The sequence below is a fragment of the Theropithecus gelada genome, chromosome 16 (genome assembly GCF_003255815.1).
Source record: "Theropithecus gelada isolate Dixy chromosome 16, Tgel_1.0, whole genome shotgun sequence".
NCBI lineage: Eukaryota > Metazoa > Chordata > Mammalia > Primates > Cercopithecidae > Theropithecus > Theropithecus gelada.
Window position 1 is genome coordinate 51,870,062 of NC_037684.1, and position 23,561 is coordinate 51,893,622.

Here is a 23,561-nt window from a genome sequence, read left to right on the forward strand (position 1 = left end):
TGTGGAAAGTAGGGTGTTGAAATCCCTAACTGTTACTGTATCGGGGTCTCTCTCTCCCTTTAGATCTACTACTGTTTGCTTTATGTATCTGGGTGCTCTGGTGCTGGGTGCATAGATATGTAGAATTCTTAAATCCTCTTGCTGAGTTGATCCTTTTACCATTATATAGTGACCTTCTTGGTCTTGTTTTACTATTTTTGACATAAAATCTGTCTTTTTTTTTTGAGATGGAGTCTTGCTCTGTTGCCCAGGCTGGAGTGCAGTGGCACAATCTTGGCTCACTGCAAGCTCCACCTCCCGGGTTCACACCATTCTCCTGCCTCAGCCTCCTAAGTAGCTGGAACTACAGGCGCCCGCCACCACGCCCAGCTAATTTTTTGTATTTTTTTTTTTTTTTTTTTTGAGACGGAGTCTCGCTCTGTCACCCAGGCTGGAGTGCAGTGGCCAGATCTCAGCTCACTGCAAGCTCTGCCTCCCGGGTTCACGCCATTCTCCTGCCTCAGCCTACCGAGCAACTGGGACTACAGGTGCCCGCCACCTCGCCCGGCTAGTTTTTTGTATTTTTTAGTAGAGACGGGGTTTCACCATGTTAGCCAGGATGGTCTCGATCTCCTGACCTTGTGATCCGCCCGTCTCGGCCTCCCAAAGTGCTGGGATTACAGGCTTGAGCCACCGCGCCCGGCCAATTTTTTGTATTTTCAGTAGAAACGAGGTTTCACCGTGTTAGCCAGGATGGTCTCGATCTCCTGACCTCATGATCTGCCCACCTTGGCCTCCCAAAGTGCTGGGATTACAGGCGTGAGCCACCGCGCCTGGACGACATAAAGTCTGTCTTATCCGATGTAACTATAGTCATTCCTGCTTGTTCTTGGTTTCTGTTTGTGTGGAATCTCTTTTTCTATCCTTTTGCATTCAGTCTGTCCTTACAGGCGAAGTGAGTTTCTTGTAAGCAGCATATATCGGGGTCACCTTAATCCACTCAGACAGTCTGTATCTTTTAAGTGGAGAATTGAATCCATTTACATTTGAGGTTATTACTGACAGACGTGATTTTCTGCGTTCTTCATGCTCTGACATCTGGGGACTTGCCCAGGGACGGCCCCTCCCACACCTAGTCGATTTCGAGAGACAACAAACAATTCACTCGGGGGCGTGGTTTTATATGCAAATGAGCCAACCCAGAGCCCACGCCTCCAACCAACCATCCCCTTGATTGGGCTCTCACGGGGTTTTACCTTCTGGGCTGCTACCCACTCGCCCTCAGCCCTCATCACCCCGAAGTCAGGTACCAGACAGCCCCTACAGCCTGGAGCCTGCTGAAGTTATTCAAACTCGCCAACCCTAAGCCTGTGACCTCTGCCCATTCCTTCCCTGGAAGCCACAATAAAGGCTCTTTACTCTCCCCATTTCCCCCGGCTCCCTCTGCCTCCTGACTGACCCTGATGCTCCCCCATGCAGGCCTGTGTGGTGTGCCATGTCCACTTCTTGGGAACTGTGAGTAACAAACCACCTTTCCAATGGCGGTCACCTCCTGATCTGTTTGCCTTGCCCAACCTGGTAACAAGAGAACCTGCATCTTAAAACAATTCACCCAAGTTTTAAAGCAAGCCTGGTGACCCTCTTCTGGAAAACTCTGGAGACAAGGAGGCTGGTGGGTGAGGTCCGCACGCACCTGCTGCTGGAACTGAGCCAGGGTGGGTGGTGTCTTGGGGATGGTGTCATCTGTCCGGGTCTCCAAGTCCTCCGCAGTGACTGCGCACCCATATATCAGGAAATTATTCATAAACTCCTGGAGGTCGTCCGTCCAGAGGTAGGAGTACCTCTCAAAGGAATCCTGGTACTCCTCAGCTTCCTTCATGGCATTGATGACCAGGCTGGACACCTCCTCCCTCATCTCTATGAGTTCTGTGTTATCTTCCAGGTCCATCTGAAAGGGGCAGGGGAGAAGAAAAAAGGGGAGGTATGTTGCCTGGTTCATAAGTTAGGGGTTGTCCTCTCGGCCTTGAGAAGTGCCTCTCTGTTGGCGAAAGGGCTTCCAGTCCTCATGATGACCCGCTCTGTTTCCAGCCTGGGCCGGTTCACCCCTCTTTAGGCAAAACTGGTGGTCCCCTGCTCCTGGGAGGTCACCATATTGATGCCAAACTTAGTGCACAGCACACTACAGCCCAGAACTCCTGAGCTCAAGCGATCCTCCTGCCTCAGCCTCCCAAGTAGCTGGGACCACAGGCACGTGCCACTGTGCCTGGCCCAAGCTCTCACCATGGGAAATAGGAAGCTTTACCAATTTGCAATATGCTGCCATGGGAAGATATGCCAAGTGTGACGTTTGTCTGGGGAACCCCGAGATGACTCACACATTGATTCACTCATTCAATAGCTCACCCTCGCTGTGTACCACATGCTGGGATAGATACTGGGGACACAGGCAGGGAGTGTACAGCCCAGGAATGGGGTCCGACATTCATCAAAGAATCACAGACACAAAACATCTCCACCCCCTTGCTTCAGGTGAAACGGAGAGCAGGTCAGGGAATGGCCCTGAGGAAATGGCCATTGGTCTGAGAGCTGATGGATGGGTAGACAAAGAGCAAGAGAAGCGGCTTTCCTGGCGACAGCAAAGCCGGTGCAAAGGCCCTGTGGTGGGAGGAGGCAGGGCGTTAGGGGAACTAAAAGACATCTATCATCAATGGCTAGAGCAGAGAGCATGAGGGGCCAGTGCTAGACAGGATCTTTTTAGTTGCAAGTGACAGAAAACCCAACCTAAACTGGTGTAAGCAAAAAGAGAACGTATTGGCTTATATACAGGACTGGAGAACCCCAGGTGGTGGGTGTGTTTATTAATCACATTTTTATTGTTTGTATCTTATGAAATTTTGACATCTTATTTTTTTTGAGATAGAGTTTCACTCTGTCGCCCAGGCCAGAGTGCAGTGGCCCGATCTCAGCTCACTACAACCTCTACCTCCCAGGTTCAAGTGATTGTCCTGCCTCAGCCTCCCTAGTAGCTGGGATTAGAGGCTCCCACTACCATGCCTGGCTAATTTTTCACTTTTTTTTTTTGAGATGGAGTCTTGCACTGTTGTCTAGGCTGGAGTGCAGTGGCACCACCTCGGCTCACTGCAAGCTCCGCCTCCTAGGTTCATGCCATTCTCCTGCCTCAGCCTCCCTAGTAGCTGGCATTACAGGCTCCCACCACCATGCCTGGCTAATTTTTTACTTTTCTTTTTTTTTTTGAGATGGAGTCTTGCACTGTTGTCTAGGCTGGAGTACAGTGGCACCATCTTGGCTCACTGCAAGCTCCGCCTCCTAGGTTCATGCCATTCTGCCTCAGCCTCCTGAGTAGCTGGGACTACAGGCTACACCCACCAGCACGCCCAGCTAATTTTTTGTACTTTTAGTACAGACGGGGTTTCACCATGTTAGCCAGGATAGTCTCGATCTCCTGACCTTGTGATCTGCCCACCTCGGCGTCCCAGTGCTGGGATTACAGGCGTGAGCCACTGTGCCCAGCCAATTTTTTGCATTTTTAGTAAAGGCGGGGTTTCGCCATTTTGGTCAGGCTGGTCTCCAACTCCTGACCTCAGGTGATCCACCCGCCTCAGTCTCCCAAAGTGCTGGAATTACAGGTGTGAGCCAATGTGCCCGGCCCAATTTTGACACCTTGAAACAAACAAACAAACAAACAAAAAAACTTTATGGGGCCAGGAAGAGCCTGCCCTTCCCAGGGCTGGGCAATTCTTGGAGATGGCAAAGGGCTCTCAGCTGGGGGCATGCTGTCCATATGCAAACCAGCCGACCCTCAGCCACTCCCTTTACCCAACTCTCACACCAAGCCAGTATTTCCCTGCCCTAAATCACCCAGGCTCAGGTACCAGACAACTGGAGACTGCCCCTGTAGCCCAGAGCCCACCTCACAGCTGCAGAGAGGCCCCATCCGGGCCCCGATGTGCATGGGGATCTTGTCTGCTTAGGGGACCTCGTTGGTAAGGGTTAGGACAAGGAAACGCTGTGATTGAGGAGGTGAAGTCAGTGGGCCTGGGATGGAAGGGGAAGGTTGGCCCTAAGGCTGGGCTGGGCCACCCTGCATGTAAGCTGTGGATGAAAAGAAGCCACAGGGGAGAGAAGCCTGAAGCTCCTTGTGGCTGCAGGAAAGCATTTGGGGTGTGCTTCGGAATTCAGTCGCGGGCTCACCTGTGCCTGACACGTGGCTCTCGCCCCTCCTCAGGACCCTCTTTCTGCCCAGGGTGGGGAGCGCAGTGTTCAGAGCACGAGCAGGTGCTTCAGGATTTCAGTGTGGTAACTTCCAGGCATCCCACTGCTCCAGCCGAGATTGTCCCCTGCACTCCTTTGGATCTCTCCAGGTGGGATCCAAGTTCCAGCTGGGCTGGGCTGGTGGTAGCCTGGCATGCCAGGGGCAGGCAGGGCCCACTGCCTGGGGGCTTCGCCCTCGCTGGTCTCCCCTGTAGGCAGCCTGAGGCCCACATTCTGTCTCCTCCTTGTCCTGACCCCAATTCCTCTGGGCTGGCCACCCTGGTACCCATGGGAAGCATCCCTTGGGTACTCTCTGCCACCAAGCTAGGGTACCTGGGTCTCTGGGAAGTGGTCCTGGGACCCAGCAGTCTAGAAGCCTGACCCTCTCATTGTCTTCCACAGCTTGGCACCACATAAGAGTCTGCTAGACTAGCAGGCTTTTGAGGGACCCTCCTCCCAGGCAACAGGCCCTTCAGCTCTGGAATGTTCTGCCTGAATGTCCCAGGGTGTCTGCAAGACAGCCCGAGTGTGTGTGCTGGCAAAGCCCGGGGTGGAGCAGCTCTGACTGCAGCAACTGTGGGTGTCTGAGAGCAGCCTGCTTTGGGGACAGTGGGAGGGGGCACATCCGGGACACACTGATTCTGAGGACGCGTGCTAACCTAGCGTCTGTGTAACTGGGGCAGATTCTATTCTCAACTCTGGAACAGCTTGCTGCCTGCACTTGGGCCTAAAATCACAGCCATCTTCTCAGCATGGAAACCTCCTCCCGCCCTCCCAGAAACCGCTCACACGCCCACTCCTCTCGGGAGCTGCCCTTGACCTTCTCAGGTCGCTAGCTGTTCCCTCGTGTCCTCACTTCACCTCGGTACACGCATGCCTCCCCCTCACACATGTAAATATGCACACGGGCACATATGCATCCAAGCACACACGTACACACACAAGCACACGCACATCCCCCCCTCCTGGACAGGACAACTCATCTCGCTGTAAATATTGGTTATAACAAATCATACGTGTCCATTATTTTACAATTCAAACAATGCAGAAATGCATGAGAGAAAAAGCCTGCAGCCACACCCCTCCCCCCTCCCTCCTTCCTCCCATCCTGGTGAGCACTCACCCAGATTTTTGCTTGTTTAAGCAAATGAAACCATATTCTAAACATTGTCCTGTAACTTGATAAACATTCTAATAACCTGTCACAACACCTTTCCATCCCTGGCTCGCTGAGACAACTCACAGAATCTGTGTTTGGGCCAGAACTGGTCAAGCCACTCCCCTCTTCCACAAACATGTAGGTCATTTAAGTCTTTTCTGATTTTTTTTTTTTTATTGCTATACAAATAGATGCTTCAACAAACATACCACCTCCAACCTCCCTTAAGCGGGAGCTAAATTTCCTATGACTTTTGTCCTTCCTCCCCCAGAGCCTGGCCAGGTCTCTGTGTGTCTTGTTTGATGCGTTTAGAAGAGATGATTTCGGAAGGCAGTGGAAGGCGCATTTATCAAATTGCCTGAGTACTGGGAGAATCAGTGCTTACATTATAGGACTGAGACTGGGCACGGTGGCTCACACCTGTAATCCCAGCACTTTGGGAGGCCGAGGCAGGTGGATCGCTTGAGTTCAGAAGTTTAGGCAGGGTGCAGTGGCTCACCCCTGTAATCCCAGCACTTTGGGAGGCCGAGGCAGGCGGATCACGAGGTCAGGAGATTGAGACCATCCTGGCAAAACCATGGTGAAACCCTGTCTCTACTAAATATACAAAAAAAAAATTAGCCAGGCATGGTGGCATGCACCTGTAGTCCCAGCACTTTGGGAGGCTGAGGCAGGAGAACTGCTTGAACCCAGGAGGCAGAGGTTGCAGTCAGCTGAGACTGTGCTACTGCACTCCAGCCTGGGTGACAGAGCAAGACTCTGTCTCAAAAAAACAAAAAAATAAAAAAATAAAGAAGGTTAAGACTACCCTGGGCAACATGGCAAAACCCCATGTCTACAAAAAATACATCAAGCTGGGCTTGGTGACGCATGCTTGTAGTCCCAGCTACTTGGGGGACTGAGGCGGGAGAATCAATTGAGCCCGGGAGGCGGAGGGTGCAGTGAGCCGAGATTGCACCACTGCACTCTAGCCTGGGTGACAGAGTGAGACCCTGTCTCAAAAAAATTACAGGACTGAGTGAACAGTCAGGAAGTTGGGAGAGGTTACCCTCTTGGCATCGTGTTGGGGGGTCGGAGGAATGATGAGGGAATGAAACCCAGGCAGGTTGACTGAGAAGAAGCCACTTTGGGCAGGAGGACAGATGTGGGAGTGGGGAGAGAAGTGGCCATGTCGTCCTAGAGGTCACACGATGTCATTTAAAAGGTAAACAGCCCGGCCTTGTCGAGTTAGGGCAGCAACACCAAATGGGGAAAGCAATGGATGGCCCCAGGTATGGCCAGAAGAGGCCAGGACTGACCTTGTAGTTCATCCTGCCCTTGGCCAACCGAGGGATGAGCCTGGCTACGTTGTAGATGTCATTGACCAGGCCCTCGATCAGCGCCAGGAAGCCGTGCTCCGAGCCCACCTCCAGCGACGGGCGGAAGGTCAGCCCATCCTCATCCAGCTCCATGCGGATCTCAAACAGGGGAGCGATGCTCTCCTGAAACAGGGGCAGGGTTGGCAGTGGTCAACACCTCTGTCCTCCATCGGACAATTCTCAGTGCCCTGATCGTCCGCTCTGCACCATCAATGTGCCACTGCCTTCCAGTAGCCTGGCAAGCTTCTGAAAGCTCATGTCTCAGCGCACTCTACTCCTTGAGCAATCGCTACGGAGACAAATATGCACAGCCACAAGGCCAAAAGCAGGCAGGTGCAGGTTGGGGCAAGGGGAGGGGCAGGATCAGGTAGACCTCAGACCTCAGTTCAAAGCCTGCACCTGCTACTTGCCAGCTGTGAGGCCTTGGGGAGTCACTTAACTCCCAGCTTCCCCAAATATATAAAATGAGGCTAAACATTTTATAGAATGGAGACATTGTTGACCGGGTGCGGTGGCTCATGCCTGTAATCCCAGCACTTTGGGAGGCCGAGGCGGTTGGATCACCTGAGGTCAGGAGTTTGAGACCATGGCTGACATGACGAAACCCCGTCTCTACTAAAAATACCAAAAAAAAAAAAAATTAGCCGGGCCTGGTGGTGGGTGGTGGGTGCCTGTAACCCCAGCTACTCGGGAGGCGGAGGCAGGAGAATTGCTTGAACCCAGGAGGCAGAGGTTGCAACGAGCTGAGATCGCACCATTACACTCCAGCCTGGGTGACAAGAGCAAAACGCTGCCTCAAAAAAAAAAAAAAAAAAGAAAAGAAAAAAAAAATGGAGACATTGTTTCCATTGTTCTGGGTTACTGCAGGGACTAAATGAATCACTAACACACAAAGCAGGTACTGCAGGGGCTGGCCAAGCCTGCCTGTCCCTCTCCCTGGGAGGTCCCATTTACAGAGCTCTGGAGGCCCCTGGGAGGCTGCAGGGCTGCAGGTGCTGGTCTGGTTTACAGTGATGGGATTGAGGTCAACCCTAGTGCTCTTGCTGCCAAACCAATGATTCTCCAAATGTGGGCCAGGATCCACCAGGCTGTGAGATCACACTGTGGCCACTGATCTGTCCCCGAGAGAGTCCCCGTTGGACCTGTGGGTGGTGGGCTTTTGAGCCCCCCAATTTGTCTATAAGCAGGAGGGGCTGTATCAGTATCTCAGTGAGGTACTAATTGGGACAAACGGTCAATTGTCATGGACTTGGGTGATCAGACTTTTCTAAAGACTCAGGTCGGCTCCTGCCCCCAGATGGTAGGAGGACCCCTTGGAAACTCTTTGAGGAGGACAATTTGCTACCAGGACTTCTTTACGGTTTTCACTGGGACAGTTGTAGAGATGATTACTTTCATCAACTGAATTTTGGGTCTGTAACTGGTTACCAGCTGGCCTCTGAGACCCATGTGCCAGGCTCCAACACCATCCACCCTCCCTGGCTGGTACGAGGCATGCCACTGCCACGTTCCTTTGCCGTTGGTGGCCTGGAGGAGTCTTTGATCTTGGACTCCTCGTGGTACTCAAAATCATTTAGAAGCCATCACAACAAAAAAGACACAGGATCCGGCGTGGTGGCTCCTGCCTGTAATCCCAGCACTTTGGGAGGCCGGGGTTGGTAGATTATGAGGTAAGGAGTTCAAGACCAGCCTGGCTAAGATGGTGAAACCTCGTCGCTACTAAAAATACAAAAATTAGCCGGGCGTGGTGGCAGGTGCCTATAATCCCAGCTACTTGGGAGGCTGAGGCAGAGAATTGCTTGAACCCGGGAGGTGGAGGTTGCAGTGAGCTGAGATCGCGCTACTGCACTCCAGCCTGGATGACAGACGACTGCGTCTCTATAAAAAAAAAAAAAAAAAAAAAAGTGATTTGTTTGGCCGGGCGCGGTGGCTCAAGCCTGTAATCCCAGCACTTTGGGAGGCCGAGACAGGTGGATCACGAGGTCAGGAGATCAAGACCATCCTGGCTAACACGGTGAAACCCCGTCTCTACTAAAAAAATACAAAAAACTAGCCAGGCGAGGTGGCAGGTGCCTGTAGTCCTAGCTACTCGGGAGGCTGAGGCGGGAGAATGGCATGAACCCGGGAGGCGGAGCTTGCAGTGAGCGGAGATCCGGCCACTGCACTTCAGCCTGGGCGACAGAGCGAGACTCCGTCTCAAAAAAAAAAAAAAAAAAAAAAAAAGACAACACAGGTAGGAAAGGGGCCATTGCCATGAAGAGAATGCCTCCATGGGATTAACCAGCACAACCTCTTTGCTGACTGGTTTACCTGCTCCTCAGCTGTCTAGAATTGAGTAGGTGAATGGCTGTTGCTGCTGACAGGAGACCCTCCCCCCAATCCACATGAGTAGGAGGCAGTGGTGTCCACTTTCCCTCACCTGGCAGTGAGGTAGGACCACCCTCTTAGGTCTCCTGAGGTTTTCTGCAGCCAACTTAAGTTATGGCAGATTTAAGGCGACCAGTGGTCCTGAGTGCCTGGGACTGAGGGGATTCTGAGATGCAGGACTTCCAGGTTTAAAACCAGGTCAAGTGGATCACCTAAGGTATATTTTAATAAGTCTATACAATGATAGCCTGTTCTTTCATCAGGAAATTAGAAACTATAGATTCTAACATATAAGAATACATATACATATATATATATATTACCTTATGTTTATAACTTACATCTGTAACCATGTTGTCCATCAGGAAATTCAGAGATTTGCGAATGAACTGGTCAAATTCGTCTAAGACCATGTCGTCAATGTAGATGACATAATCCTTCCAGGGCAGACTCAGTGTGTCTGCCCTGAACAGTTCTGCATTTTCCTGCGAACAGAAGCACACAGTTGGGCCTCGCTTCACTGGGTGTGTTTGCTCTTCGATCACACTGTTTAGTGACTCTCTGGACCACCCGTTCATGTTCACACGCCGGACACACGGGGCTGCTTTGAGCATCTTGCAGGTGTTGGCCTCCTTCCTACACAAGGCTTTGCACGGCTGCTCCCTCACTTTCTTGCTGGATCTGGCTTCCAATCTTTTTTATTTCAGCTCAAATGTCCCTTCCTCCCAAAGGAATACCTCCATCTCTAGTTGGGTTTCCTCTAGCAACCTATTATTTATGCTTACCATGGCTCAGAGGGCCACTCAGAATTATTTTATTTACCCGTCTTTGTCTTTGGTCTGCATGCCCTTTTGATGCCCAAATTCATGAGGCCAAAGGTTGACCATCCCCTCCAACACTGTACCCCCAGCACTCAGCAGTATGCCTGGCACAGAGCAGGGGCTGGTGGGTGGGTGGTTGGTTGTATGGGTGGATTAGTGGGTGGGGTGGGTTGATGAGTCAGGTGGGTGGATGGACAGATGGGGTTCGTAGATGGGTGAGTGGGTGGGTGGGTGGGTGGGTGACTGGGTGGGTTAGTGAGTGGGGTAGGTGAACGGACAGATGAATGGGGTGGGTAGGTGTGTGAGTCCATAGATGGATGAATGGGGTGCTTAGATATGTGAGTAGATGGACAGATGGATGGATAGATGGATGGGTGGATGGATGGGTGGACAGATGAATGCCGTGGGTAGATGTGTGAGTAGAAGGATGAGTGGATGGGTGGGTGGATAAGTGGGGTGGGGTGGGGTGGGGTGGGGTGGGTTGGTGGGTGAGTGGCTGGCTGGGTGGGTGGGTGGGTGGGGTGGGTGGATGAGTGGACAGATTAAGGGGGTGGATAGATGTGTGAGTGGATGGATGGATGGATGGATGGGTGGGTGGATGGGTGGATGGGTAGATGGGTAGATGAGTAGATGGATGGATGGATCTCTAGGATACTAAGTGCTATAGGGAAACTCAAAGATTAATTCCCTCAGTCTATGCCCTCAGGCAGGTCTATTCTAATAAGGGAGAGAAGACTTGAGCTCAAATAACTTCAGCATAAGATAAAAAGAAATGGCTCTAATGACTGTCATAAGAGTAAACATATGTGGTGACAGAGTCGTACACAAGAGGCAATGCCATCTCATCCCAGTTGGGGAACAGGAGAGGCTGGTTTGCTGGCTTCTGCCCCTCTTAGGCTCCTGTCCCTGGTGCTTGGCCTCAGCCTCAGCCCAGTCCTGCCTCCTCGCCTGCCCTCTGAACCTTTCCTAACCCTAAGTCAAATTTCTCTCCTATGCTCTGTTTCCAACCATTCTGAGAGTGTTAAGAAGCTCATCAGTTAACTCTTCCAAGTAACATTTTTGCAGTTTAGCATTTTAATTTACAGGGAGCTTCTTCTGAGAGTGTTAAGAAGCTAATCAGTTAACTCTTCCAAGTAACATTTTTGCAGTTTAGCATTTTAATTTACAGGGAGCTTCTGGCACCATGGCAGGGAGGGGAGGGATGGGAAATGGGAATGAGGCAAAACCGATTCTGGTTCAGTCAAGTCACTTCCTGGGGTGATGATCTTTAGAGCAATGATGTGACAACAGGAACAGCCAATAATGGCCCATCCCCTGGGTGGGGCCTGCTGGTCTGTCTGGATGAGATGACTCATTATTAAAGTCCACACCACTGATTTGCACCATCCACTGCAAACCCCCCAAAAAACTGCTCTAAAATACTTTTTTTCTGAGATGGAGTCTCACTCTTTTCGCCCAGGCTGGAGTGCAGTGGTGCAATCTTGGTTCACTGCAATCTCTGCCTCCCAGGTTCAAGCAATTATCCTGCCTCAGCCTCCCAAGTAGCTTGGATTACAGGTGCCTGCCACTATACGTGGCTAATTTTGGTATTTTTAGTAGAGACGTGGTTTCTCCATGTTGGCCAGGCTGGTCTCAAACTCCTGACCTCAAGTGATTCACCCACCTTGGCCTCCCAAAGTGTTGGGATTACTGATGTCAGCCACTATGCCCAGCCATATTTTGAGCTCAAGGCAGAATATTCTCTTGTATAGGCCAATGCAAAGATCAACCTTTCACATTCTCCTCAGAGACAAACAAAAATGCAAGCTGGATGAAATAACTGCCAAGTGAGGAGAGCATGAAAACCCCTACAATGTCAGGACTCCAGACGGAGCACCCAGGAATGCCAGTCTACTGTTTTGCATTTGCCCACTGAATGTGCCAACCATGAGGGCTCCCAAGAGGCTGGCAGGGACACAGAGTCATGCACTGTTGGGACTATTGGCAAGAAGGAACAGCCGGCAACCTAGGTAGCAAAACAGACACGCATTATCACATTCTATCCACTCACATGTGCGGGTAGTGATACACCCTGTGCACAATGGAATGGTGCTCGCTCTTCCCAGGTTACTGTTCCCTGCCCACACCAACCATGGATGGGAAATCCCTGGGGGATACCGATAAACACACGGTGCCCGCCCTCAGCAGCTCATCCTGGGAAGACAAGATTTGTTGAACCCAGTATGAAGATGTCACTTGGCCATACCCACATTGTGCAGGGTGAGTGCTCTGGTGCCCTTAGCGGAGGGCAGGCCCATCACAAGAGGAACCAGGCTTGGAAGTAGACAGTGAGGGTGCTCTGCTACTTAAAGACAAGGCTCGCTTGGATTAAAGATCATAGATTTTTTTTCTTTTTTTTTCTTTTTTTTGAGATGGAGTCTCACTCTTTCACCCAGGCTGGGGTGCAGAGGTGCGATCTTGGTTCACTGCCACCTCTGCCTCCCAGGGTCAAGCGATTCTCCTGCCTCAGCCTCCCGAGTAGCTGGGATTACAGGCATGTGCCACCATGCCTCGCTAATTTTTGTATTTGTAGTAGAGGCGGGGTTTTGCCATGTTACCCAGCCTGGTCTCAAACTCCTGACATCAGGTGATCTGCCCGATTCGGCCTCCCGAAGTGCTGGGATTACAGGTGAGAGCCACTGCATCCAGCCAGATCACGGACTTCAGTGACCACTAAAAATGTGTCACTAATCATTTTTATGAAATCTCCAGCTCTGCCTTATACTCTCTCCTCCCTGCTAAAAGCAAGTGGGTTCTCAAAAAAACCTCCTGGGTGTTTCCTTACTGCAACCATGGCTTGGATCTTCACGCCAGCATCCCTGACTGCTGTGTAGCGCTTGCTGAGGTTGGCAATTCTTCCATCCAAGTCTAACAGGGCCTCTTTCTTATTGTCCTTTCTTTCAAACAGCAGGTTGGCCGACCAGTCCTGGAAGGAAAGCACAGGAGAAAAGCTGTTCTGGAGAAACCGCTTTTGGTTGCACTCTTTTGCTGCATTGCTTTTGGTGTGTTTCTTCACTGCTACCTACTCTTGGATTGGAGTCTCTTTCTCCATGATCCATGCCCACTAGGGGCCACTAAGGACCTGTGCCTCATTGACTGTTGACCAGAGAGCCTTAAATAATTGAGCTCAAAACCAAAACCAGGGCCTAGGGGAACCAGAGAGAGACCGTTGAGATGTTTCACTCAACTGGGCCAGAATGGGGTCACTCTCAGGAAAGGAGCATCTAATTCTCTTTTTCGGGGGACGGAAGGACCTGAGGGTCAAGGAAAGTGTGGTCAATGCTGGGTGGATTGTCCATAGCTGCAAATGGAGGGCCAGGTGGGAATAAGTCCCTTTTGTGGGGGCCACTGACCTGCCGACAGGGGTGGAAAAGGGTAGAGAGTAGGGTCAGGACCCTGGCTCCCCTGCAAGTAGGAGTTCTACCACAAGGGTAGTGGCCACTTGGCCAGGCGCAGTGGCTCACGCCTGTAATCCCAGCACTTTGGGAGGCCGAGGCAGGAGGATCACGAGGTCAGGAGATCGAGACCATCCTGGCTACCACGGTGAAACCCCGTCTCTACTAAAAATACAAAAGATTAGCCAGGCATGGTGGCGGGCGCCTGTAGTCCCAGCTACTTGGGAGGCTGAGGCAGGAGAATGGCGTGAGCCTGGGAGGCAGAGCTTGCAGTGAGCCAAGATCACGCCACTGCACTCCAGCCTAGATGACGGAGACTCCGTCTCAAAAAAAAAAAAAAAAGGTGGTGGCCACCTATAATTATGATTTGGACTTTACTGTTTTCTGTGATTAGATTTTGTTTTCCCTATACATCGCCATTAAAGTGATACATATATGGTAACAAAACACCTAATAAGAAAAGTTTTTGACCAAAAAAAAAAAAAAAAAAAGGTCTTTGACCCATGTCTCCCTATCCTCCATCCCATCTCCCAGCTGGAAACATGAGGGAATCTCAGCTTTCCTTCTTCTCACGGCTGCCTCTGTCACTCTGATCATTTACAGACTCTACATCGATTCAGCCATTTCTCAACTGTTTCTGTGATTCTGGTGTGAACAATGAAGACTAGATTACTCACCTCCCTCCTCTGTCCAGTATTTGCTATTTATGTGACTACTTTTAGTTTTTCTACTGACGCTTTTGTGTGAACATAAATGATATGATTAAGCCTCTGTGTTTACCTTGTTAGAAGGATTTCCTTTTTTTCATTAGCAGTTTTATTGCTTCATGGTCAGAAAAAACACGTTTTGTGTATGTTTTAGTCGGCTTGGATTACTATAACCAAAATACCATATCCTAGGGGGCTTAAGCAACAGACATTTCTCTCAGGTTTGGAGGTTAGAAGTCTGAGATCAAGGTGCTGGCATGTTTGGTTCCAGCTGAGGGCTCTCTTCCTGGTGTGCAGACGGCGACGGCTGCCTTCTTGCTGTGTCCTCACATGGCGGAGGGGCAGAGTGAGCTCTCTCGTGCCTGTTGCTATAAGGGCACAATCGCCTTCATGATGTCTCTATTCTCATGTTCTAACTGCTTCCCCAGGGCCATGTCTCCAAGACCCACCACAGTGGGATTAGGGCTTCCACAGAGGAATGTTTGGGAGTCACAAACGTGCAGTCCACGGCAGTATAATAACGCTGTGTTAGGCTTCCCATTACATTTGCATTCTGCTCATTTTTCAGTTCTTCCAATAGATTTTGCTTTTATTTATATATATATATATACACACACACACACACACACACACACATACATATATAATTTTTTTTTTTTGAGACGGAGTCTTGCTGTGTTGCCCAGGCTAGAGTGCAATGGCCGGATCTCAGCTCACTGCAAGCTCCGCCTCCCGGGTTCACGCCATTCTCCTGCCTCAGCCTCCCGAGTAGCTGGGACTACAGGCGCCCATCACCTTGCCCGGCTAGTTTTTTGTATTTTTTAGTAGGGACAGGGTTTCACCGGGTTAGCCAGGATGGTCTCGATCTCCTGACCTTGTGATCCGCCCATCTCGGCCTCCCAAAGTGCTGGGATTACAGGCTTGAGCCACCACGCCCGGCCTAGATATATTAACCATACTCTCATTGGGAACACAATATTTTAGGACAACTATAACTTTTATATAAATTTTACTTGATCATATATGTTTAGCTAACTATGTATTTTTGCCCCGAGTTGCTCTTTGCTGATTAATATTTTGTTGTATATGTGTATGTATGTATGCAAGGATCTATATATGTCTGTGAATAAGACTGTCATTTGAAATTGTTTTTTTCTTTCTTAGAAACAAGGTCTTGCTCTGTCACTCAGGCTGGAGTGCAGTGGCACAATGTCAGCTCATACAGCCTCAACCTCCCAGGCTCAAGTGATCCTCCCACCTCAGCCTCCAGAACAGCTGGGACCACAGGCGTTGCCCAGCCTGAGCAACATAGGAAGGCCCTGGGTTCAACCAATCCTCCTGCTTTGGCTTCCCAAAGTGCTTGGACTACAGGCATGAGCCATTGTGCTTGGACTGGAGGGATAAGCCATTGTGCTCAGCTGTGAGAACTGCTATCTTTTAAAGGTCAAAAATGGTCAATTATTGGAAGTTTCATATGGTTTCACCTACTTGTCAATCATTTTGTCTTCAACCTTTCCATTTTGCTTTAGGTATCTCTCGGAAGTAGCATATAATTACATTTTTAAACAATCGAATCTAAACATTTTGCTTTTAATTTATATATACTATAACTAATGTTTGCCCTTTGTTATCATGTCTTATCCTTTCTGCTTTCTGTTTCCCTTTGTTGTGGTATTTTGCTTTAAAAACTATAGCTTATTTGCTTTTATATTCTTTAGTGATTTGGATAGGAGAAATCCTATTTATAATTCCACTAGTACTTGCCATTAAGTTTATTAAAGCTATCTTTTGGCCGGGCGCGGTGGCTCAAGCCTGTAATTCCAGCACTTTGGGAGGCCGAGACGGGTGGATCACGAGGTCAGGAGATCGAGACCATCCTGGCGAACACGGTGAAACCCCGTCTCTACTAAAAACTACAAAAAAAAAAAAAAACTAGCCGGGCGAGGTGGCGGGCGCCTGTAGTCCCAGCTACTCGGGAGGCTGAGGCAGGAGAATGGCGTGAACCCGGGAGGCGGAGCTTGCAGTGAGCTGAGATCCGGCCACTGCACTCCAGCCTGGGCGACAGAGCCAGACTCCATCTCAAAAAAAAAAGAAAAAGAAAAAAAAAGCTATCTTTTAAATATTTCTCTAATTTTGGAAATAAAAATTGCAACTGGGACTGGTGACTCACGCCTGTAATCTCAGCACTTTGGCAGACCAAGGCGGATGGATCATCTGAGGCCAGGAATTTGAGACCTGCCTCACCAACATGGTGAAGCCCCATCTCTACTAAAAATACAAAAATTAGCCAGGTGTGGTGGCGCATGCCTGTAATCCCAGCTACTCGGGAGACTGAGGCAGGAGAATCGCTTGAACCCGGGAGGCAGAGGTTGCAGTGAGCCGAGATTGTGCCGTTGCACTCCAGCCCAGGTGACGGAGCAAGACTGCATCTCAAAAAAAAAAAAAGGAAAAATTGCTTTTGATTCCCATTACCCATGTTTAGGAATTTAGGATATGGTTAACTTCCCTGTCCTACCTTTTTTCGTCCTCCTAACTTCCAATTATTGATCACATTTATCACCATGGATATGGTTTCTACCATTTATATTTTTCTACAAGTATTGTTTTTGACTTTGGAATGTAACCTTTCACAACCATATTTATCTCTTTATATACTTCTCTCTTTATATTTAATTGGTTCCAAGCTCATTGCTAGTCTTATTTAAATGTTAATTCTCTCCTTGGTACTCTAGAATATGGTTGATCTATTGGTGTCCTGGAATACATTCTGGAATAGGTTTCTCAGGAAGGGTACCTAAATGGTATTTTTCCAAGCCCCTGCACGTGTGAGGATGACTTTACTATTGCATTCACAGATAATTGTCAGGAGCCTTTCTCAAGACTGGCTATTTTCGTCATGTTCTGGAAATCTATGTAAAGTCAAAAGGGTACCTGCTTGGTAGAAACATACAGAAGATTGTTCTGTATCCTTGAGATTTAAAATTCTGGTCAGAATATGTCTACCTTTTTTTTTTTTTGAGACAGAGTCTCGCTCTGTCGCCCAGGCTGGAGTACAGTGGTATGACCTCAGCTCACCGCAACCTCCGCCTCCCAGGTTCAAGCAATTCTCCTGCCTCAACCTCTCTAGTAGCTGGGATCATAGGTGCACACCACCACACCTGGCTCCTTTTTGTATTTTTAGTAGAGACAGGGTTTCACCATGTTGGCCAGGTTGGTCTAGAACTCCTGACCTCAAGTGATCCGCCCACCTCGGCCTCCCACAGTGCTGGGATTACAGGTGTGAGCCACCATGCCCAGCCTATTATTTCTTTAGTCACAACTATGATTTTTATGTTATTCCTCTCCATCTTACACATTATCTATTGTTATTTCCCTTTGCATATTAGCAATTTCCTAAAATTGTCCTCTATTTAATATATCTACTGTCACACAGCATCAGTTCTAGTCTAACTGGTGCTTCAGTATATTTTAATTCTTCTTTTGCAGTTTTGATTTTCTTAGCCATGTCCTTTCACTTCTCTGCTTTCCTCTCATTCTGTTCTTAGTTCTCATTCTGTTGTTATTTCATAGATGTCATAACCTTTTTAATTTAAGAAAAAAAATATTAGGTTTACTAACTGAATAGCTTCAATAGGTCTGTGTTTTTCTGAGATACCAAATGACTTCCTCCTCTCAAATGCTGCATAATCTTTGAACAACCTCCTTTTGGTCCTCACCCCTTTGCTGTTCACCTGAGTGCTAAGGGCACAGCCTGACAATGTACAAACTCCAAACAGGATTTATTCCAGGTCTGATGGACTGAGTTTGAACCATTTTCTTTTCCAATTGCTTGTTTTTCTCAGGAATTCTAAATGATCTCTACTCAAGGGTTTGTGGAGAGGTTGGGGAGGGAAGTGGTGGAATGCTATGTAATCTGAAGTCCAGTTGTAGCGGCCGGTTAAACGGAGCAGGGTGGGTGGGGCATCATGATGATGTAATTTTGATATGTTGATAGAGAAATATAGCTTAAACATGATCATTTAAAAATGAAATAGGGTTAACCAGGTGCAGAAGCTCACACCTGTAATCTTAGCACTTTGGGAGGCCAAGGCAGACAAATTGCCTGAGCTCAGGAGTTCAAGATCAGCCTGGGCTACATGGTGGAACCGCACCTCTACTAAAAATACAAAAAATTAGCTGAGTGTGGTGGCACACACTTGTAGTCCTAGCTACTGGGGAAGCTGAGACACTAAGAGTCACTAGAACCCAGGAGGCAGAGTTGCAGTGAGCCAAGATCATGCCACTGCACTCCAGCTGCAACAGAGTGAAACTCTGTCTCAAAGAAAAAAAAAAAAAAAAGAAAAGAAATAGAGTTGCAGAGTAGACACTGCAAATTAACAAGAGGAGACGTTCCTTAAAACTTCCTTTTGGATACATTGCTGTAAGTGTTTTTGCACATCAGAGCATCAGTGACAGACCAGACCACCCAGAAGACTAATGAAGGATTCCCCCAGTGCTCTGGAAGGAACTTGAGTTAGAACTGTACTGTTTCTGTACTGGGCAATGGGCTTCTTCCCACTGGGGTGAGTCTTGGCAGATCTCTTTCCACCCCTTGCTACTGGCGCTGGCCTGGCACACAGGGGGGGCCTTGCAGAGCTCAGAGCAGAATGGAGAACTGAATTCCACTGAGCAACTGGGCTCTTTCTGCCCTGGGACCACTCTGATATCATCCTACCAGTGGAGAGCACTGCATGGCAACTCCCACTGCCCCCCGCACATCACAGCACTTTCCATGGGCCTCTATGCAGGCTGGTTTGCCCCAGGGCAGCCCCAGGCCCCCACAAAGCCCCGCTCTGTGCTCTGCCCCTTGCTTACCTTCATAGCCTGTGAAATTCCTTCTATATTTTGTTTTGCCTTTTGTATCCTGTTCTGCAAGTTGTGCAGAATTTCTCGCACCTCTTGAATGTATTGAAACACACCTAAAATGGAAGTGTAAAGGAATCTTACGAAATGAACGATTCAGGCTGGGCGTGGTGGCTCACGCCTGTAATCTCAGCACTTTGGGAGGCCAAGACGGGCAAATCACGAGGTCAGGAATTCGAGACCAGCCTGGCCAGCATGGTGAAATGCTGTCTTTACTAAAAATACAAAAAATTAGCCGGGCGTGGTGGCAGGTGTCTGTAATCCCAGCTACTTGGGAGGCTGAGGCAGGAGAATCGCTTGAACCCGGGAGGCAGAGGTTGCAGTGAGCCGAGATCGTGTCACTGCACTCCAGCCTGATGACAGAGTGAGACTCCATCTCAGAAAAAAAAAAAAAAGAAAAGAAACGAGCAATTCAGCAGGATGAAAACTTTTCTTGGGTTGGCTTAACACTCATCACTACGAGACAGCCCTGGGAAAACACTCCTCCTATTCTGGAACGTGATTCCCAGAAGAAATCGTTGAGTGTTCTCTGAAATGAAATGCCAAGGAATCACGAATATAGTGTCCCTTTAGACATAGGGTTTGGAGAATATGTGGACCCTTCACCCCACGTAGGAGCCCCGGACTCCTCATGTTAAAAGCTCCCACCTCTGGGAGCATCAGAGATGGGGCCAGGGGGTTGGGGGCCTCCTGCCTCGTCCAGTGGTAGAACGAAGGGAAGGAGGGGACTTGTGACTACACTTCTTTCTCCTTTCCTGACGTCTGCCCTGAGTTAACCAAGATGTGCACTGGCTCTGCTCACCAGCTGTGCATGCTCTGTGCGTGCTTGATAAACCAACAGTAGAAACCGGGCCTCCAGCAAACCCAGTTTGGGAACCTTGGAACCCCTTGGCAGTTCCCAGGGACTCTTCGCTGGATTCCATTTGTAAGTGACACAGATAGGCTTTTTCTTTTCTTTTTTTTGGTTTGTTTTTTGTTATTTTTGGCCTGGGCAAGTAGGTGGAGGTGACTATCTTCTAGCCCCCTTGCAGTTAAAGCAGATCCATGCAGCCAGGAGGCAGAAGTGGCCACTCCAGTGGTGTTTGAGGACAGATGCTGGGCAGGTTGGACCCCCAAGTTTAACCCAAGGTGGGAGGGAATGTGGCCTCCGTACCTTCGCCGTTCCAGAATAATGTCGTTTCAGCGCTCAGTAATTTGACATCGATTGCTTCCAATTCTGACTTTATTAGTAGAAATTCTACTGCCTTCACTGTAGTTTTTATCTGCAAAACAGAGGTTACAGGTTTTGTTCCCAGTCCAACCAGATTTTAAATTGTTCTCTGGGAAGGACTTCTATTCCTCAACACCAACTAATAGGGTTTGGATCTGTGTTGCCTCTCAGGCCTCATGTTGAATTATAATCCCCAGTGTTGGAGGTGGGGCCTAGTGGGAGAAGACTGGATCATGGGGACAATGATCTCATGAATGGTTTAGTACCATCCCCTCGATGCCGTTCTTGGGACAGTGAATGAATTCTCGTGCAATCTGGTTTTTAAACAGGTATAGCACCTCCCCCACTTCTCTCTTTATCCCACCTCCTGCCAGGTGACGTGGCTGCTTCCCCTTTACCTTCCACCATGATTCCAAGTTTTCTGAGGTCCCCCCCGGAAGCAGAAGCCACTATGCTTCCTGTACAGCCTGCAGAGCCATGAACCAATTCAACCTGTTTTCTTCATAAATTGCCCACTCTCAGGCTTTGGGTTTTTTTTTTGAGATGGAGTCTTGCTCTGTTGCCCAGGCTGGAGTACAGTGGCGTGATCTTGGCTCACTGCAACCTCCACCTCCCGGGCTCAAGCGATTCTCCTGCCTCAGCCTCCCCAGTAGCTGGGACTACAGGCACCCACCACCACACCCAGCTAATATTTGCATTTTTAGTAGACACGGGGGTTCCACTGTGTTGGCCAGGCTGGTCTTGAACTCCTGACCTCAGGTGATCCACCCGCCTTGGCCTCCCCAAGTGCTAGAATTACAGGTATCAAGTATTTCTTTATAGCAATATGATAACAGCTTACTACCCTAACCGAGCCAATGATGATTCATGTTTCTGTTTGGAAATCATATTTCAGTACACTCCAACTTTTAGAATGACTTATCACTGAGGATTTATGTACACAGCTACTGTTTTTATGTTATAGTATTCCTCTTTCTAGCCCATACCACAGCTAGTTGAGAATCAACCGTGTATATGTTGGTTCAAAAGTAACTGCCGTCTTTGCCATTACTTTTAATACATAAATCCTCGGTATATAATCCCAAACTTTCTATATTTGATACCTTTTTATGATTCTAAGCCAAAGAAATATATGTGGATCACTGAGCATTTCTGGGCTCAGACCTTTTCCCTTGGTCATAAATCTAAAGCTCAAAATCTTTTTTTCTATTTAAATAGAAAAAAATAGCTGGGAGTGATGGTACATGCCTGTAGTCCCAGCTACTCAGGAGGCTGAGCCAGGAGAATCGCTTGAACTTGGGAGGCAGAGGTTGTAGTGAGCCGAGATTACACCACTGCACTCCAGCCTGGGTGACAGCACGAGACTGTCTCAAAATAAATAAAAATCATGTAACATAAACCAAAGCCCAGTGGGAATAAGATATCCATCACCAGCTGTTCTGAGTCACCACTATCTTTGCTGCTGCTAATTGCATGAATAATGAAGACTGGCTTGAACCATGTTTGAATATTAAAACACACTCATTTAATTCTGTTCCACTTGGAGATCTTACATCAGCAGTTGTTGGGTGACGACAAATGCTGGTGTAAGATCTCCAAGTGGAACAGAAGAGGAGGGCAGCACGGAGATCTCTGACTCTCTGGCTCACTCATTTATCCCAAGCACATACACATAGCAGGTATTCAGTAAGTATGCAGTGAATGAAAGAATGAATTTGAGTGAATGGGAAGATTTCCCAGGAAGAGCCACATCTCAAACACAAAAACTGAAACTTGACAAAAAACCAGAAGAAAACCAAGCTGCATTGGGAGCACCAGCTCACCTCATTATACCAGCCAACGATCAGCTCCAGGTTGCCCACAAACTTCCGGAAAGTTTCGTTCTCTGAGAACAGACTCTCTGCACTGTCTGGAATATCTTTCTGTTGCTGGAAATTCAAATACTTGACTTCTCTCAGAACTGCCACCAACTAAATGACAGATGAAGATCAAAGAACATGTCAGCAGGTCATGTCAACAGTGCCGTGTTCAAGCAAAAGAAATGAGCATCTGCCCTGGGATGTTTTGACAGCCTGGGGGATCTCAAAGTTGGTGAGAGGCAGTGGTTGCTGCCAGGACCAGGACGTTTTCACCCTGTTGGCTGATCCTGAGACAGAAAGCACTGACATCATCCTCATGGGTGGATGAGCTCACCCTCGTGGATGACATCATCCTCGTAGGTGGATGACATCGTCATCACCATGGGTGGGTGACATTATCCTCATGGGTGGATGACCTCATCATCACCATGGGAGGCTGACATCGTCCTAATTTTCTTATCTCTGTCCTCTCCCCTACCTACTACCCCCAGGAGGTTTGGAGTAAGACTTCGGGTCTTCACTTGTGTCCTCCTCCCTAGGATCTAACCTTCCCTTTTCTCTCTCCTTTCACCTGGTTATGACCCAAGAGATCAACAACAGGGACATCCCTTCCAACAGTGCTTCTGGCCACAAAGCTATTCTCAAAGTTCAGATAAGCTCCATGTTGCTGAAACCCCTGGTCACATCACAGGCCTCATCTCATGGGATCCCCAGCAGCTGGCACTCTTTCCTCCTGGGCACACAGTGTCCTCCTGGCTTCCAGGACACCACACATTCCTGGTCACCGTTATTAGTCTTTTTTGATAATCTCAAGATGTCCATGATGGGGAGCCATAGAGCTTGGTCCTTCTCAATTTACTCTCAGTTGAATGAGGTGTGATGTCATCCAACATCATAGCTGCCTTGACCAGCCAGCCCATTTGTCATCTCCACTGAATGAGGTGTGATGCCATCCAGTGTCACGGCTACAAGTACCATCTCTGTGTGGGTGGCTCCCACATTTATATCTCCAACCCCAGCCTCTCTCGTGACTTCCAGACTTCTGTATCCACCCGCCTACTCAGCTCCTCTGTTTGGATGTCCAGGTGACATCTCACACCCAACAAGGCCAAAGCAGAGCAGCCCATCTTCCCCTGTGGCCTGCCCCACCTGCCCTCTTGGCTGATGGCAATTTTACCCGTCTACTCACCTGACCCCAAAACACTGGGATTGACTCCCCTCTTCCAATCGCGCTCCATTTCCAACCCACTAGGAGTCTCCATGGCACTATGATCAAGTCCAGAAGCTCACCACCACCTTCACTGCTGCCACTCTGGTTCCAGCCACCACCTCCCAGCTGTCATCTCTTGCCTGGATTGTGGCAACAGGCTCTTGATTTTCCTACAATTTCCCCCAGCCCCAGCTCCCTTCAATCTACACACCTCACAGCGTGGAGAAGGGTCCTTTACAAGTAGAAATCTAATCACAGCACTCCTCTGCCTGAAACCCCGCAG

General features: G+C 49.0%; 1 protein-coding gene across 1 annotated transcript in view; it reads right to left on the reverse strand.

Moving 5' to 3' along the window:
• DNAH17 (dynein axonemal heavy chain 17) overlaps positions 1–23,561 on the reverse strand; it is a 154,097-nt gene that overhangs the window by 112,912 nt on the left and 17,624 nt on the right. Inside the window, exons 14-20 of the mRNA XM_025361810.1 lie at positions 22,033–22,179; positions 20,153–20,261; positions 18,952–19,055; positions 12,781–12,921; positions 9,477–9,620; positions 6,709–6,891; positions 1,673–1,927 (exon numbers count right to left, since the gene is read on the reverse strand). Coding sequence (XP_025217595.1) covers positions 1,673–1,927; positions 6,709–6,891; positions 9,477–9,620; positions 12,781–12,921; positions 18,952–19,055; positions 20,153–20,261; positions 22,033–22,179 — 1,083 coding nt within the window. The remainder of the gene's footprint in view (positions 1–1,672; positions 1,928–6,708; positions 6,892–9,476; positions 9,621–12,780; positions 12,922–18,951; positions 19,056–20,152; positions 20,262–22,032; positions 22,180–23,561) is intronic.